Raw genomic sequence first — 18,682 nt, forward strand, 5'->3', positions numbered from 1 at the left:
CCTTAAGCTGAGAAGAGAATTCACTGATCTATCCTGACTTCACAGCTGCCTAAATCTTCTCTGGATCTCTTTACCCACCTACTCCAGGTGATGCAGAACACAAGCCATACATCTGTGGGGATGCGGACTCGGGCTCCACAGTTCTGGATGGATCGGAAGACTACCTCATTTTAGCCTGTGACGGCTTCTATGACACCGTGAACCCTGATGAAGCAGTGAAAGTGGTGGCTGACCACCTGAAGGAGAACAATGGGGATAGCAGCATGGTGGCCCACAAGTTAGTGGCTTCGGCTCGAGATGCTGGCTCCAGCGACAACATCACTGTCATTGTGGTCTTTCTCAGGGACATGAGTACGGCCGTAAACATCAGTGAGGAGTCAGAGTGGACAGAGAACTCTTTCCAAGGTGGGCAAGAAGACAACGGCGACAATAAAGAAAATCACGGGGATTGCAAGAGACCGTGGCCTCAGCACCAGGTCTCCGCACCTGCTGATCTAGGGTACGATGGGAGAGTGGATTCTTTCACAGACAGAACTACCTTGAGTGCAGGTTCCAGGATCAACGTGTTGGAAGACCCAGGCTATATTGACCTGAGGAAAATAGAAGCTAGCAAACTTCAGAGTGCAAAACGCCTGTCCTCAGATCAATGGTTCAGCACTTGTGAACCAAAGAGGGCAACCTTGGGTCAGGGTGTGTCAGCAGAGAACGAGACAGTGGCTGACCCTGCGCCTCCTGCAGGCGGGCAGAGCAGTCTCCAGGAGCAGCTAGCCTCTCTTCCTTCTGGCTCCACAAGCCCCCACGAGTACAGCATCTCCAGCAGGCTCGAAGGTGAGCACTTCAAATCTTGGGGAGGAAGAGCTTCCATTTTCTCTCCCCTTCACTTCTGTGATGCAAAGCGGTGGCAGCGACTAGCCAGACTCAAGCCCAAGCTCCACATGCTTCTCTCTGAGAACAGGCTGCTTTCTCCCACAGAAGAGTTAGCTCTGGCCTCACCTTGCAGTGTGAACAGCCGTAGAAATAAGTTGATAAGAAGCCGTCTCTGGCAGGGCTTCTCTAGTTGTTGCCGGGGTCATGGCAAGAGTATCCACCTGCTGCAAAGGCAGAGCCACTGTATACCAGACCCAGGGCTCCTCTGGAGGTGTACAAAGTAGCATGCTCCTTTGTATTCCCCTCTCCTGCCCCCCTCCCCCAAATAGTTTAGGTTAGGCATTCACAGAATGAGGAGTAAATTTAAAAGAGTCAGCATTTCAGAACCATGTGATTGTGGAATGCACCACTCATGTAAATAGATGCTAGGAATGTGTGTTTCAGTCTAAAAAAATAAAATAATGGCTGGTGTGCCAGTCTCTCTCTCTCTCTCTCTAAGCAATGTCAGATATACATTCTCTCTCTTACCCACATACACAAACACGTATCTATAGCTTCATCTTGCTCATGGCAACTAGATACTGACCGTGACACAATGGAATAAATAGGAGAGAGATTCTTTCAAAAGAGAGATTGCCAAAAAAAAGTGTTACCTGTTTGAGATGAGTCTGTGGAGCAATATTTTTTTGAAGGATCTCGTTTTTAAAACCTGCCAGTTTTTGTAGGTGGGGTGGAGGGAAGGGAAGAGGAAGACAGAAGTAGTCCAGGTTGTAGTTGGTGGGGTGGTTCTTTAAGGTTAACAGAGCCATTGTGGAAGCAGCAGGCCTTTGCAGGTACATTATTAAAAGCCATAGGGGGTTTGAATCTAGCACTTGAGCACTCCTAGCCCCTGTTGTATATCCAGTTAAGACTAATCTTATCTATGCCCCCATGTAACATATAAAAAAGAGGGAATACTAATTTTTGTAGTTTTTAAAGATCATTTCCAGTGGCTAAAGTTGAAACTATATTGAAATTTCAATAGCTTGGAGTCTTTTGGGGTGCTTAGTGACATTTTAGTCTTTTAAACTAAAAAAGTAATAATGTTAAAACTGTTTGCATCTAATAATAGTAGTGGTTAAATCTTTCCACCACTGTGCGCTCCCCAATCCCTAATTTATCTCAGGTGTCAAACTGATATAAAGCTAGTTCAGATTCAAATATGTTGTCCTGTGAACTGATGGAGCCAGCAACTTGCTTGTCAGATTTTTGGTCATCAGTTCTCCCTTCCCCATTCAGAGGGGACAGTAATATGGCAGTGTAGTGTTTGGCTCAGCTATCTGTCTGGTTCTTGCAAGAGACCTTCAGAGTATGAAGGGACTGGGGAAAAGCTAGAGGAAGGCAGCTTGCTATAGCAGTTGTAAAATGAGAGACTAGATGAACTCTAATTGTCAGTTGCTCAGGAAGGGTTTGATGATTGCCTGTCTCCATCCTTCATACTAAAGAGCAAAACACTTCTCTCTCTCTATATATATATAAATAAAATCAGTTTTAGCATTAAATAGCTGAAATGCAGAATAATCAGGGACAGTATGTTAGAAGAGGTCTCTTGGTTGCTAACATTCGCTTGAATGATCTAAAATACTAAGGCATTAAATGTACACAGATCTGAATATGTTACATTACATAATTCCATGGGGATTAAGTTTTAGCTCAACTGAATCACTGCCCAATGCAGTTTGACATTAGTGTATAGGAACACAGAAAGCTGCCTTATACTGAGTCAGAGCAGTGGTCTATCTAGCTCAGTATTGTCTACACTGACTAGCAGCAGCTCTCCATCATGAAGATATTTCCAGCCCTAGGATTGAACCCAGCACCTTCAGTATGCAAAGCGGGTGCTCTGCCCCTGAGCTGTCACCCCTCCCCAAACTGATAATTTGCCTAAGGACTGGGGAGAATGAGGTAATTATTCTGAATGGCTTTTTATTGATTAACTCAATTTCTTCAAGAAACTTGATGAAACGGTTAGAAATCAAGTGCAGAAAGCTAAAAGGTCTTGGCTTTTACCCACCGGGGGTGGGGGGGTGGGATAACCAAAATTAAGGAGCAACAGCACTTTCCCACTTATCTGCAAGCCTTAGGTGCGTTGTGTTACAAATCAAGTGTTACCAATGAAATGAGGAGCTGCAGCTGAGCAGGCTGTTTCTGCTGCCATGCTTGAGGACATAGCAGGGGAGAAGGTAGACTGCAATGCCCTTCTGCTCAATTAGTTGTGCTTCTATGGGAAAAGTGCAGTTCTTTGAAGACATGTCAAAATTCTAAAATGTTGCAAATGTGTTTTGACTTCTTCCCAACATGCAGTCATAATTGGAAAGTACTAGCCTCAGAGTGTGCTCTCACGTTTTTTATAAAAGAAGTGTAACTCCATATGTGTGGATTCATACATGGATTATCTGCTGCTCATCCTGTTCATCCTACGGGAGAGAATCTGCAATCCATTCCTAGTGTGGTCCAGTACAAAATATTGTTACAACTAGAAAGTGTTCATCTTTCATTACATAGTGGTAGAGTATGTAGGATCCATTTGTGAGGCAAGTCTTCAACCATGGTAGAATACATATTTAAAAGTAGTAGTTCTTGGTCCAATATAAGCTGCTCAATTCTACACACTAGGCAAAAAAAAAGCAGTGCTTTGTGATATGCTGTGTGTTTTTCTCTTAATGCCACTGGTGATAGGACGTAGTTCTCTTCAGTTCAAACTCCTGTGCCCTTATTTGCTGCTTGCTGACGTAAGCAATAAGCTCCCCTTTTTAATTAATGATATTCTCAGTGTTCTGTATCTTGTACTTTGATCCTTTAGCTGGTGAGAATGTACAAAAAATATAGGTATCTAACTGTATTTATTAACTGTTAATGTTGGTTGTCTGTAAAGTGTTTTGTAAATCTGTGTATTTTAATAGTGGTGACATTTGCATAATGAGACCTTTCCAATAAAGAGCTGAAGCAGCCCTCAAGTTCTCATAATCTGCATCAGCTACATGAGTTGTGTAGGAACACTAGTAGTAGTGGTGGTAGTTGGTGAGGACAGGAGACTCCAGGCTGCCTCTCCCCTGAGGCTGTTCAAAACCTGCTGGTGAGCTTATTCACTGTGAGTTTCAAAGGGATTCATTTAATCCCTCGCCTAATGTCTCCTGTCTCCAGCTTTTAACAGAGTTGTGAGGAATGCCTCCGATTGCAAGAAATGGAATAGCAGCAGAGCAGCAAGCCATTAATCCATTTCACTTGCACTAACAAGTTGTAGAAGTAAAATATTTATATTTTGAAGTGCCATCAATTGTCCTTGTCTGTTTGGAAGCCAGGGAGGCACACACCCGCCTACTCCATGTGACTCAGCCCTCCTCCCCCCCAACAGAAGGAAGCAGACTCCTGTGGTTCCCCTGCTAAGCACTCCCTTCTTCGTACCCTCACTTCCTGGCTCAGAAAAGCAAGGGAGGACATATGAGGAAGAGAATATCCATCCTTTATTTTGGCAGAGCCTGTTCCTGCTTCTTGTGGCTTTTAGCAGCCGACACTCCTAAGTAGCAGCTGCCACTTGCTAATGCCTTTTAAATTTAGAACCTTCCATCTCATCGAGTATAACATTACCTTTTGCCTTCTGTTCATAGTGGTCCATTGTCATTTATGCAGAGGCACAGTGCTCTTTTCCCTAGAACATTCAATTAAAGCAACTATGCAGATTACATTGAAGCAGTCCTTTCCGTTACCTATAAATTTCATTACAGCTCTGGAGAACCTGAACAGCCAGCTCCACCAAAATGTAGCTCATTCTCATGCAAAAAAGAGAAGCAAGGCGAGGCTACTGTAGCTTTGCGTATGCCTATGAGTTAGGGCTGTGCAGCATAAAAACCTTCAACTGGAGGAGGTTAGAGTCTTGCACCAATGGCCCAGTTTGCACATCAAAGTAAGCCACAGTTAATGGCTTACCAAGAAAGCACCTTTTGATGCTGTTTTGTCTCAGCCCCGCTTATGCTGAAAGGAAACCCATCATGACCCCCCCCCCAGCTTAGTCTTATGTTTGAACCGGGGATCATGTTTTGCTTCAATAGAGCACAATCAGTACGTCAAGAGCAAACCTTGGCTACAGACTGCTGGGAGCAAAATAAATCATGAACCCTGATGAAGCAGGGATCAGGATTTGTTTCCTGCTAGCGTAAGTTGAGAGGAGCAAGGTGGGCACAATCCACTCATGTACAGTAAGCCATGGTGGTTTATGAGCTTACCACACCATGTGAATGTGCCCACTGTCAAGAATACATTCAAGTGACAAAGTCACTTTTAACATTACATTAAACACTAATCTATAACTTCCAGTATTAAACAGCACCGTATTATACACGTATCAGAAGGTTTGGTTTATAAATATAAACAGATTTGTTTTACTTACCCTTCTTGGCTGTTGCTTTTTTGTTTCTAGAAGTAGGGAGAGTCTAAACCAAGCTAGGTTGGGGAAAGCCAGCTGAGATTCACCCTTATTACTAAAAACGTTACCATGGCACATTCCTAGGAATGCCAAGTGTATTACTGAGTTCCTGTTGAAATATACTTATGCTGTCATGAAAACTAATGAAGTGGGTTGGTTTAATAGAAATGACTTTACTACTCTGTTGGGACCCGTTGACAACTTTGTTCCTATAGCTCACAAGTTCAGTAGGAATCATGTATTAGCCATATTTTATTTATTAAAGCTGTTCACAAAAGGTAAGGACTATGTTCAACTTCTACCAATATCTTAATAAAACAGCAAACATTATGCTCTTGTGTACTTATTTCAAGGGAAATAACCACATTTTTGAAGAGGGGGAAACAAAGTCACTTTTTAAAAGAAGCTGAATGGGGGGGGGAATCTTACGTCAGGCAACAACAGGACTTCAATTCTGCTGCAAGGCACAGTCTTGCTGTTCTAACTGAAAATATCACCAGAGGAACTTGCAAATGGCTTGACATTTTGGAGTATTGGAACTGACCTTACCCAGTGCAAGCTACACTTTCAAGAGAAAATGTTACATCTTTGTGCCTAACGTGGGCACTAAGAAGTGTGGGGTGGGAAATTTCAGCAATCAAGCTATGACCAATAAAGCAAGTGGTATAAAGTGGTATATCAACTGGCAGAGGAATGTGGCCAAGTTTACCCACTGGATCAGACCCAACCTTAAACACCTTCATCACTGCTGCTGCATTGATATGAAAGCCTAAGGATATACATCATTCTCTGCTTTAGGCACTCTCCCTTCACAAGGCTTGTAACAGTCAGGGCATTTTAACAGCTATTTCTTGCATACAATCTGCCATCCCCATACCACACACAATATCCCTTTCAGTCCAAGGTCTGTGGTTTAAACTGCACAAGCACTGTCATTTCCATGTTCATTTTATTAATTAAAAGTGCAAACCATTTTCATCTGAACTATATGAATTTTTACAGCAGTTAGAACGACAATTTACGAATAAATCCTTCCATTAAGTACAACATTCAGGAGGACGCAACAAACATTTATACAGTAACTCATGCTTAAAAGAAAACAGCCAATTCAGCTTAGCTTCACAGAACACCTTTAGCAGCTCAAATGCAATGCACAGTGGCAAAAGAGTTTGGCAACAAGTGTTTTCAACTGGCCAAAAATGGACTAATGGGGAGAGAGGAGAGACTCATGGATAGAGGCATTTCACTGTAAGTAGCTCAGGAATCAGAAGTGTAACAGCTTTAGTGTCAGTTCAATTCACTTAAAAATAAAGGTGGCGTGGGCATTCCCTTCCCCTTCTCCCTCACCCACCCAAACTCCTCAGCCATGAAAAGCAAGACTGAGGCTCCAGCACCTTTTAAAGGCACGCAGGGTGCAGGATGACACCAAGCAGGATCAGAAAAGCGAGTACAGCTAGATTTTCAGTAAGAAAAGGACCGGAAGGAGCAAGGATATGTGCACAAGGCATTACCAGAAACAATGCAGGTGAATTAAGAAGGACCCAGTGATGCTTCATCCAGCCACATTCAAAAGGCTAATGAATGCTAATCCAACTTCGGGAAGCCCCTGCTACCTCATGCTCTACCTGGGCCAGAGAGAGAAAGACATTTATTATCAGAAGTAGCCCAAGTCAACATTCGGGGGGGGGGGGCAAAGAGAAGGGATACACATGAAGTATTTTTTTCCAGCCAGGTTTAAAGAACCCAAGCCTAGAATTATGAACAAAAAAGGAGAAAGCAAAGCAAGTTGCTCTCAGAGCAGCCTAATGTCTCCTGCAATAACAATGCAAATAGGCAACTATGTACTGCAATGCTTCAGCAGGCTCTCCTCCTCCTGGAAAGACAGTTTTTGACAGAAACATAAAGAGTGAGGAAACCTATCAAGTCTTAAGATGTTACAGTATCACCCAGGCAGAAAGTTACTTGTGCCAGAATGGCAGTTTTCTCTGGTAGCTGCCTCACTCCACAGATCTCAAATCCTCATAAAAGTTAATGTATCAAGGGTGACTGAAGTCAGTTGCCACAATGAGACTTTCAAGTCACACAGAAACCAGTAGCCCAACAGCAGTTCCTTTGCCATTTACCTTGTGCTGCCGTCCTTTCCGGTGGTAAAAGGGAGGTCTTCAGGGCCTGTTTGGTCACCCTCAGGAAAAACTGAGCATAGCTCAAAGGCTGAACACACAAACAACCGGGATTTAGAACACAACACACCAAAAGCAGTTTAAAATAATTTTATATAATGCAGCCCATATAATGCAAGATGGGTGGCTGCTTCTCACACAGCTCTCCCCTAAACATATGATGATGGAAAATACCTGTACTATAACACTGCCACATTGAGCAGTGTGCCCACTGTACTGTGCTTGCATTGAGTTGCTCAATTTCCAAGATCCCTACGCAATATGGGTAGGGGATGTTTGTCCTACTTGCAAGACACTCAAGTGAAGATCCTCCTACACCATGCAAGAGGCAGCCTTCATAACCATGTGCCCATCCAGGCTGCATCACCAATGTGGTCCTTTCAGTGAAAGAAGAGAGAGTGGTGATGCATGAAACCTATGCAGTTGCTAAGGCAACCATACTGCAATAAGAAGGCCCACACAAATCAAAAGAACTGTCGTTGCCTCTTTGGGGGAGTCCTCTCGGCTTCATAACTAGGAACACTGAGGAGGTCAGAGTTTAAATATTGGCATCTTCAGGATCCAATGGTGTAACTACGATGTGTGTGTGAGAGAGAGAGAGTGGCAGATGCCAATATTGGGAGTCACACTAGATAAGAACCATCAGTACAAAATCAGAAGCTCACAGAACTAGGAAAAGCAAAAGTATTTGCAATGTATAGGCCAGCCACCCTTGGCCTGTGCCCTTCCGATGTTTTGAACTATAACTTCCATCGGCCCCAACCAGCACTGGCTGGGGCTGATGGGAGTTGTAGTCTGAAACATCTGGAAGGTCCCAGGTGGGAGACAGTTGACCTAGATGCTGAGTTTTTCCCCAGCCTTGATCCCTGTCCGACAGCTTCCTTACCTACCATCACTTGAAGGCTGGGACTGGAAAGCCTGGCTGAAGACATCTGGAGCGGCACTGGCAGCTTCCCCATCCTCCTGCTCTTCATTCTCTGTGTCGCATTCAATGTCACTGTCACTGCTCATGCCTGGCAGGAGGTGAAGGGTGTGCTTCTGGCAAAGCCCAGCTGCACACAGGGAGGAGGAGGAGAGATTGCTGAGGCTCTAGAAACTGCTCTCAAAAAAAGCACCAACAGCTTCAGTCTCTTCCCTGAGAACTGCAATCTAGATCTAAAAAACACTCAAGCTTCCCAGCCTTGTTGGCCCAGAAAGCAACATGAAGCCTTGGAAAGAGAATAAAATCATTCTCTCAGAGGTTAACACCTCCTATGGAGTGATGTGGTGGGGGGAGACTTGCTGAACAGGAAGAACCAGCATCACAGGAAATTATTGAAGAGCTGAAGCACCACAGTACGTTTACACTATTTGAGACAATACAATTATCAAAAGTTCCACATTTTAATGGGCACTAGCTGAAATCTTGCAAGAGTGGCTACTCTTTTTCAGCAAGATTCCAAAACTGGCCACCCAGAATGGTGAGAACTGAGTGAGCAGAGTTAGGCAGTCAAGTCAAAAATGACGCTGCAGCAAACCCACTGCCTCAGGGGACTCGGAGCAGAGTCACAGAGCAGTTCCTCATCCTCAAGCAGAGCAGGATATTCAGATTCACCCTGGATAAGGCCCAAGTTTTTGTTTGGGTACTTCTCTTTAGCAATGGAAACCTGTTTCCTCTCAAGGTCTGCATTCCCATAGGGGTAAACTGGGAGACGGGGATGCATCAGCCCTTTGAGCCACAAGTTCTATGACCCTAGGAAGGCCAACCTAATTAAAACCTTAGAAAGGACTCTTTGTGACAGATATTACTGTCTCACTTCTAGTTATATTTCAACACTTTTTTGAAAATTAGTTTTTAAAGCTCTGATCCCTGTCTTATGGCGCCAGGATGGTTTACAGCAGGGGTCAGCAAGGTTTACCTCACCTGGGCCAGTTCACTCCCGCAGAGATCGCTCTGTGGACCGGATTGCGTCTGCGCGGGCGTGATTTCCGGCATCTGTGCATGTGCAGACGCAATTTCCAGTGCCATGGAAGCAAGTCCCTGCTCCGCTGGTTTAGCGCAGCGGGTGGGGACTTGCTGAGCAGACAGCTCGGTTCAGGGGCGACTCGTGGTCCATTTAAACGGCCCCCGTGGGCCGCTTGTGGCCCATGGGCCACAAGTTGTCAACCCCTGGTTTACAGAGTTCAAACAAATAATACAATAATAATACTTAATGAAGCTTTGAATTATATGAGAAGGGTTTCTAGTAAGGTTTGGTTTGAGTGTAGCAATTCTAGGACCTATTAGGATGCTCAACTCTGGAGACTTATGGAATCTGATGCCTGAATGCTCTGAAGGATTTTTCAGCATCAATACCTGAGTGCTACCTATGGTGTGTATTTTCTCAGGAGTAGGACTTCCAAAGTAGAAATTTTGAAGTCTCCGTGTCCTGACTCCACTAGTCAATGGGAGCAGCACCCATCACTAGATAGATGCCTGGTCCATCTGAACAGAAGAAACCTTAGAGGAAGTCCAGTGTTCTCCATTTTGCTTCCTTTCTAGTTTCCAATTCTGAGTCATTTTTGTTACCAACTTTCAAACATATGCGGGCAACTACGTATTATCTCTAGTTTTTTTGTGTTTTTTAATGAAAGCTATAATTTTAACAAGAATTCCTCATGGCCTGGACTGGCTGACAGGTTATATATATTTCTTTTCCACTATATGTTAAGCTTCCATGTCTGCTACAAACAATCCTCAGTGCACTAAAAAGTAAAACCCACTGACATCAATTTAACTTGTTCTGAAGTTCACATGTTGAGGACTGGACTGTTAGCCACATGTTGTTTTCACTGCAGACCAACGTAATCTCTTTTTTACTCTTACTTCAGTAAATCCACCTAATGATCGTCTTTGCTTCCACTATTTAAGCTGCTTTTTGCAGTTGGTAGCCAGCCAGCCAGCATGCCCTCTTGCCACCAGCAGCACATCAGTGAATCACTGTTTTTCTAAAAGCTCCAAAGTCAAAACGTTATCTATATTTAGCAGCTGAAGGCAGTGCCGTAACCTCCTTAAGCAGGTTCACACCACCCAGCTTCTCCAAGTGCTACCCTGCAAATCAGGACACTTTTCCAGATGACAGAGAGGCTGTAAAGCACACCTGGGGAGTTTCAATAGAAGAGCCAAGGTGCTGTAGGGCTTCTGCCAAGCAGCTCCATTTAGGAAGGCACTCCCCATTTCACATACAAAGAGAACCTAAACGTCAGAGTGAGGTTTCCCCAGCTCAGAGCATCACACTACAACATCAGGCTCCCAATTAACTTTGTCCTTGAGTATTAACAGAGAACTGCCAACATTCTCCGTCTCCATGGCTACAAAAAGCCAAACCAAAAGGGTTCTGCTTCTTCCGATTCCCTTAACAAAAGGAAATAAGAAGGAACGGGGTTTTCCATAATGCAGGTTTTTTAAAAACCAATAAATTAGTGTGTCTGCCTTCTTCCTGCTGCCTCCTACGACAGCCAAACTGCAAAGCAGAGTGACTAAGAAGGAATTTCAGCCTGATGTCAGACACGCCTCCTGCAACACCTACGCAAGACTGCCCTGCGCAGATAACGGTGGTGGATGCTGGCGCCTTAGTGCCGTCACACATTGAAATTCAAATGCCTGCAGGGGTAGAAGGCAGAGCTTTGCAAGAAAAGTGTGAGTGGCAGGGGGTGGGTGGGGAGACCTTCTAAATGAACAACCTACTCCCTGCCCCAGGGTGCCCTCTTGTTTCCATAGGGAAAAGCAAAGTCTTCCCCACTGCTGCTAAGCTTGCTTTAGATCACATTCTAAAGATGCATAAGAACCCCAACTAAGCCACAATCATTGCCAAGAGGACCTCACAGCAACCTCAGCCCACTGCTCAAGAGAGATAAACAGCCCCTTTGCTCATTAGCACAACCTCCTTCTGTGAGGCAAGCCACTTATGCCGAGGTGAGAGATGGAAAATGTTTCCCAGAGGCAACCCACTGACTGCATGGCCACAGCAGAGACTTGTTCTGCATTCTGTTGAGGTACACACCTGACCTTCAAAGCACTGCTCTGGATACTCTTGTTGCTGAATGGTTAGACCCACCTGGTGCCCTCAGTGGCGTAGCGTGGGGGGTGCAGGGGGGGCCGGCCGCACCGGGCGCAACATCTGGGGGTTAGGGAAATCCACGGGTTAGGGGGCGCAAATCCACGGGTTAGGGGGCGCAAATCCATGGGTTAGGGGGCGCAAATTACTTGCCTTGCCCCGGGTGCTGATAACCCACGCTACGCCACTGGGTGCCCTCCAGATGTCACTGGACTACAACTCCTACAGTTTACTCAGACAGGAAGAAGGTCCTCCAAGGATCCAAGAACAGGGGCAGATTGAACCAGGAGCCTCCTGGATATAGAAGGTATGCTAATACAGGCTCTCTTCGCGCTGGCTAAAAACACATTAGAGCCCTGCATGGAAGGTAAGTAACCAAGTCCCTCTGCACCTCAGACCACTAACTTAAGCCCAACCCCAAGCAAGCTACCAAGTACAGCTTGGCTTTCCAGCTAGTGATTTGCAAGATTCCAAACGTGTGGAATGGTAAGAGAAGGAAGTTCATTAGAAGGCTCTTTGTACCGACAACCACAGCTGCTTCTTTAGATTCACAATACTTGAACCTGCAAGATTACTGAGTCCTTAATGCATGTGAAGAGACATTCCTGCTTTTTTAGTTATTGGGCCCGTTTCCCTGCAAAACCAAAACAGCCTTGGGTTTACCTTCTTCTGCCCCTGCTGAGGCTCCCTCAGAGAGCACCACCTGCAGCTCTCCAGCCTCCGTGTTGTTTTCTAAGTCAGCAGGCTCTGTTGTTTCCACGCGGCATCTATTTGAATTGGGTCTAAGAGGAAGAGGCAGGGCAGGTTTTACAAAGCAGCCAAGGACATTCAGTGCTAAGCTAGTACTGCCAAGAAGCTCAAGCTTTTGTTATTTAAAAAGGCACTTGGTTGCTGGGGTTAAACTGAAATCATGCAGACAACAACTACCAAGTCTAGAAGGTCAAGTCTCCATGCCCAAACTTTTACGTAAGCAAGTAAGGAGAACAGAAGAACTCTGCCAGGTCAGGCAAATGGCCCATCCAGCATCCTGTTCGCACAGAGGCCAAGTGGATGCCTGTGGAAAGGCTGCAAACAGGACCTGAGTGCAACAACACTTTCCCAGCTTGTGATTCCAGCAACTGGGACTCCAGCCTGGAGGCACATTTGGAAGTTGTAAGAAACCTTCATAGGCACCCCAAAATATCAATTTCACAGAATAAAAAGTGGCTATGTTCAGAACCCCCCATTCCAAACAGGTAACCCACCTAAATAAACCCCCCCAAAAAGATAAAAAAGCAGTCACCCGTGCAATCTTAACAAACAATAAAAAATTGGGAGGGGCAGGGGACCCTGCCAGGCACCAAAGGAGCGCCTGAGGGTGCCATGGTACCTACAGACAACAATTTGAGGCCCCATAGCCTTACATGGCTATCAGTCTTTCACAAAGGATCACCCACCATATTGCCCCTCTGCAAATACTCCCCTGTCAAGCACACTACTTCAGCCAACATTTTCAATGAATACAAGGCAAAGCAGGCACATGCTAGAGAAAACATGGGCTACTTTCAATATATGGTGGTTTTCTGAGTGCAGGTAAATTTATTATATATGTAGCATTAACTACTGAGCATCTCCCAAGAGTGAAAAGCAGAGGATGGGAAAGAGAGGGACCCCAAGTTGAGAAATATGCTACAAATGCCACAAGATGAGACTAAAATGATGTTCCTTTCTTTGAAGCCACAAACAGGCTAACTGAGCAACAAAAACTTACCCCACAGCAGTTATTTTCCTGGCCTTTTCCACAGGCATTACGCCATTTAAGCCACATGCACCAACATCAGAATCTGAGACTTCACATTGCCTGTCTTCGGGCTTAGACAATGGCTCTGAGGCACAGCCGTTGGTCAAGGACCTGGGGGAGCCATGCCTACTGCTGGGCTTTGGGTTTCCCAGGCAACCTATGGAAAGGCAAGGCAAGTGTGTCACACGGCCACCCAGGCTATAACAATGGGATCCCAATGTTGCAGCACACAATCCATACTTTGGAAAGTACTGTATATTGTCAAGCCTGGATACTTTGAGTGGTTTGGTTTATGAACAACTTTCTATCGCATGGGTAGACATTGGGTCTCCTCCATACGTCACTGGACTTCAACACCCATCAGCCCCAGCCAGCATGGCCAATGGTCAGGGATGATGGAGTCTGGAGGACACCATGTTGGCTACCCCTGCTCTATTGTAAGGTCCATTAACAGCAATTTGGAATCTCAATATGCAGTAGTTACCAGGAAAACCTTTCTTTCTTTCTTTCTTTCTTTCTTTCTTTCTTTCTTTCTTTCTTTTCTCTCTCTCTCTCTCTCTCTCTCTCTCACACACACACACACACAACCTGTTTATACCTTCAGAGGAAATCTGACAATCTCCCTTCAAGTGAAGATTTCCATCACCACAATCCATTGCTCTTCGCAGAGACAGACTCCCTGCTGCTCCACTTCGACTAGCTTTGCTTGAATGAATTTTCTTATTTGTGGCTGCAAGATTTAGAAAAGGAAACCTACATTTAAAATAACCAGCATTAAAAAACAAAAAATAACAAAGATATGCCAACTAATGTTACCATTATCACACCTTTCAGTAATGACTCTGAAAATGAGGATGACATCCCACTTGTCCCCCAGAGAGATGGGACATTCCCTTTCTTAGGGTAAACCTCCCCACATGCCTTTCTCACTCTGCAAGTTTAATTACTCTCCATCATTGAAAACTGCTGCTACAACGGAAGTTATTTAGTATCTAAACCAGAGCACCTCAAAGCACATCTGTCACCTAAACTGATTAAAAGCTTCGTAATTCCAGTTCTGGGGATGGGAGATCACAGAGCATCTAGTGGGGGCACAGCTCAGTGTGAGCACGTGCACTGAATGCAGAAGGTTCAGTTTCTGGTGTCTAGCTAAAAGCATATTCTGGAAGCACAGATAGGAAAGACCTGTCTCTGCTGGAGACCCTGGAGAACTACTGTTAGAGTAGATAATATTCAGCTATTGAGATGAGGGGCCTGACCCAGGGCAAGGAAGCAGCCTACGATCCTTGGGTACATGAAGAGGCTCCTACTTAATTGTTATTAAGAACTCTCTACCCGGTAGACCCGCTGAAATCCTGTTATCTTGCTGTGTAAGCGATGATTCTTCATACATTAGTTAAATTATCTCTATCCTCAATACAAATGAGAAAGCAGAAAGTAAAGGAAGAAGTCCCTTTCGGCTCCTCTGTCTGTTCTCTTATTATGTAAATGAACCTGTTTGCATCAACTTTTATTGGTCTGTGACTGTAATAAATCAAATCAATCTATTGAAGGTTTTGCTTCATTTAAATTCTAATGAATTATTTCTACACCAGGCCTGCCTGCTATCTATCAAGCAGAACACAGCTTCCCGGCAGCTTAATAACCCTCCTGATCTTTCAACCTACACAGGACTGCAACATCATGGAATGCGCCTGGAGAACCCACAAAAGGCTCAGGCATGTGCTGGGCTTGGTAGATCAAGTTATGCAGGCCTGCTCTGCTCTGTGTGAAGCACCAGAAACGCACCACATGAGGAACCTCATCTGAAAGTCTTTTTTCGGATTGTTTCAACACTTGCATGTTTCAATACTCCCCAGGGCTGGAATTCTTAGAATCCCAGGAGGCCACTAACTTGAGTAAAAACAACTCTCAAGAGAACCACTATCATGGTGGCTGCTTTGGCAAGAGCTGTTTAACATTCACAGTACAGGCACAGTCGGTTTGAAATTGGATCAGAAAACTATATAGGCTTCCAAGCTGCTGGACATGTAAATCCACAAATCAAAATGTCTGGCTGGAAAGGTTTATTTAAAACCATTCCAATGGAACCATGAGTGCGTGCTATCAGCTTCTTTTGCAACCTTCAGAGTAGGCACACTCACGGCTAAGCTATAGAAAGGCTGCATACTTCTGTTCTCAGGTAGACAGACCCCATTCTGCAAAAAAGGGACACTTAAGCCCCCTTCCCCACTTACAATTCCGTATGTAGCAGCTAGAGAGGGATGATTTTGTCAGCAGCTCCCTCCCAAGTTCTTGCAGCTTGTTGTAGCTCTCCGTCCCACAAGTAGCCAAGGTTCCCTGGTCACCAGGAAACGAGTAAGCAGTTGGCCCATCAGAAGCATTGCTGCTCCGGACCTCCGACAGCTGGTTCTTCACATCTGACATTTTACTGCGGACTTCAGCCATCTGGCTTTTCAACCTCTTCAGCATCTTCAAGTCTGGCGGAACACGCCACATGGCCTGGTGCCTCCGCTGATCCCTCTCTTTGAGAGAATAGGATGCTTGACAGAGAGGAAATGGAGGGGAAAAGTTAGAAGCCCAGCAAGACAATGTCTATAGACAGAGAGCAAATACCTGGGCCTTGCGCCGCGGAAGACGCCTTTTCTGCTCCCCAGCTAGTTTCATAATCACAGAGCTCATGATTTCATTCTGTTGGCTGTTCTGTCTGTGTACACCATACATAATGGCAACTACAGAACCAGCACAAACCATGCAGTCTGCACAGCAAAAGTGAATGCGGTTGGAAACCAATCAGATGTGGCCATGCGGGCACATCAGTGAAGGCAAACTGAAGCTGCACTGCCTTTGCTCTGAAGCTCTGGGTTCTGCTCAGAATGTGCATCTGGATATACATCAGAATGCTCTGTTAAGTCCTTAAATTTGCTGTAGTTATCCCAGCTGCATTCCAACAAGACACGATATAATCAGATCTCTTCCTCTGCCCACTCAAAGAATCACAACACATGTACCATGAAACATGGCGATGGAAACGGGAGTGAAGTTCGCTCCCCATCATCTTACTCCTAGCTGAAATTTAGAGCTCCCTTGTCAGTGGCCACCTTGTCATTATCCCCCTGCCTACGAATCTGGATAACTTCACAAGCCACTTAGCCACCTCTCTTTCTACTGATAACATGAAGCCTGCTTAATTTTGCCAGACTGCAGCAGCCAAGTTCTGTTCCAGCCCCTCTCTCTCTCTCTCTCTCTCTCTCTCTCTTTTCCTATCTTTAGAGCTGACAGTACAAGAGGTGTTGCTATGGAAAGAAGAAAAAGTGTGTGTGTGTGTGTGTGTACCAGATGGATCATCATTTTATCCTCTGCTCTCTAAAGTCAACAAAATGGTTGCTTCAAAGTGACCTGAAACCAGGTATCAGTGGCTCCAGGCCAATTAACTTCAAACAAAATAAAAACATTAAAGTTTGACCTTCACTGGTTTGTAGCAACAAAAGGACATATATGGTTAGGTCACCTTTCCTCTGGCACGTGCCCAGTTAAGGCTAAGATACATCTCCAGTGTTTGAAAGACAGATGAAAATATGGCAAACATGGCTGGTTTGCCCTGAGATCATGCCTGCCTCTCTAAGAGCGCAGATGGGCCATGGGCTGAGGACTGCAGGCATCTCAAACAACACCAAGGAGAAGCATCTGCAGCAGCAAGTATGCTACTAAAGGAAAACAGAACTGGAATGTATTATTAGAGAATTCTTAGGCTGGACAACAACAGTAAGTTATGTGGGACAACACTGGATAAAAACCCTGAGATATCTGGTTTAAGCCAAATGCCTACATCCAACCTCATGCACACCCCCTTGGTTGTCTTCAGGGTTCAGGTTCAGGTTCAGCTTTCTCCAACCCGGTGCCCTCCAAATATTTTAAACTCCAACTCCCATCATCCCTGACCATTGCCCATGATGGCTGAAGCTGATGGAAGTTATGGTCTAAAACATCTTAGGAGATGAGGATGAGCAGAACTGAGGTTGGGGGAAACAAGTGCAGACTATAAATCCTTCCCAGAAAGAGACCCTATGTGACAGACACTAACCTAGCATTGCACAGCTTTAGCAGCCAATTCCAAGACACACAAAGGTTTTGACTTAAACACACAACTGAATGATTGAAGTACATTCTGTTGCTTCACATTAAAAACCATTCCAAGTACAGTGGTACCTCAGGTTACATACGCTTCAGGTTATAGACTCCGCTAACCCAGAAATCGTGCTTCAGGTTAAGAACTTTGCTTCAGGATGAGAACAGAAATCGTGTTCCGGCAGAGCGGCAGCAGCAGGAGGCCCCATTAGCTAAAGTGGTGCTTCAGGTTAAGAACACTTTCAGATTAAGAACGGACCTCTGGAACAAATTAAGTACTTAACCCAAGGTACCACTGTATAGCAAAGCAATTTGAACAGGAAACCATTCAGAAAGCTCCATCCTGTTAATGCTGTTGATTGGATGGCGGGGGGGGGGCGGGGGGGAGGTTCCATCCACTCACCTCTGTTCTGCAGCAGTGAAGCAGGAGGGCGCGGCTGTAGGCCCCACAGGTTATCCATCCCATTCCTGTCCTTCAGGTCCAACAGGTGAATTAAAATCAAAGGGTCTATGTCAAGTAAGCTGCTACTGGCTGAAGAGCCTAGTGCGCTTCCTCCCCTCCTGGACATGCGGCTGCTTGCAGTGGGATAGCCGTGGCTCCCACCTGGAAGGAGGAGAAGAATGCTTAGTGTTTCTGTAACGCTTTAAGAATGTCCAAAGCACTTCACATTCAGCAGTGGAGGCCTTCTAAAGTCAGGGGTGGCTGCCACCCATTGGGACTGGTGAGATGGAAGGCAGGGAGACCAACAGGAGAAGAGTAGTAGAAGAAGAGGAGTTTGGATTTGATATCCCGCTTTATCACTACCCGAAGGAGTCTCAAAGCGGCTAACATTCTCCTTTCTCACCTTCCCCACCACAACAAACACTCTGAGGCTGAGAGACTTCAGAGAGAAGTGTGACTAGCCCAAGGTTACCCAGCAGCTGCATGTGGAGGAGCCGAGATGCGAACCCAGTTCACCAGATTACGAGTCTACTGCTCTTAAACACTACACCACACTGGCTCTAATAGTTCTAATTTTGTTCCCACCTTTCTCCCTACTGAATTGTACAAGGGCAACACTAAGGAGGAGGAAGCCGACAGGCAGGCACCGCTCCCTGGATTGGTTGTAAGTAAGAAGGCAGGCAGGCGGAGGCTGAGGGCAGGTTGAGGTTGGTGGGGCAGTGCCCCGTCCGCTGCAGTTTCCAACCT

The 18,682-nt window shown here is 45.3% G+C and overlaps 2 protein-coding genes across 4 annotated transcripts in view; one reads left to right on the forward strand and one right to left on the reverse strand.

The window, feature by feature from the left end:
• The window catches only part of PPM1E (protein phosphatase, Mg2+/Mn2+ dependent 1E), a 98,669-nt gene extending 93,010 nt beyond the window's left edge, over positions 1-5,659 (forward strand). Inside the window, exon 7 of the mRNA XM_079955543.1 lies at positions 88-5,659. Coding sequence (XP_079811669.1) covers positions 88-1,151 — 1,064 coding nt within the window. The 3' untranslated portion in view covers positions 1,152-5,659. The remainder of the gene's footprint in view (positions 1-87) is intronic.
• A 600-nt stretch (positions 5,660-6,259) lies between these two features.
• The window catches only part of TRIM37 (tripartite motif containing 37), a 44,015-nt gene continuing 31,592 nt past the window's right edge, over positions 6,260-18,682 (reverse strand). The window contains exons 19-26 of one of the 3 annotated variants that reach the window (XR_013833497.1): positions 17,897-18,097; positions 15,603-15,908; positions 13,964-14,095; positions 13,336-13,522; positions 12,249-12,367; positions 8,396-8,561; positions 7,453-7,540; positions 6,260-6,954 (exon numbers count right to left, since the gene is read on the reverse strand). Coding sequence is in view for 1 of the 3 variants with exons in the window: in XM_079955502.1 (XP_079811628.1) it covers positions 6,951-6,954; positions 7,453-7,540; positions 8,400-8,561; positions 12,249-12,367; positions 13,336-13,522; positions 13,964-14,095; positions 15,603-15,908; positions 17,897-18,097 (1,199 nt within the window). In the remaining 2 variants the exon portion in view is untranslated. Of the gene's footprint in view, positions 6,955-7,452; positions 7,541-8,395; positions 8,609-12,248; positions 12,368-13,335; positions 13,523-13,963; positions 14,096-15,602; positions 15,909-17,896; positions 18,098-18,682 lie in introns of those variants that run through there. The other 2 variants (XM_079955502.1, XR_013833498.1) reach the window with 2 other exon arrangements.

The sequence above is a fragment of the Podarcis cretensis genome, assembly GCF_951804945.1.
Source record: "Podarcis cretensis genome assembly, chromosome: 15".
NCBI lineage: Eukaryota > Metazoa > Chordata > Lepidosauria > Squamata > Lacertidae > Podarcis > Podarcis cretensis.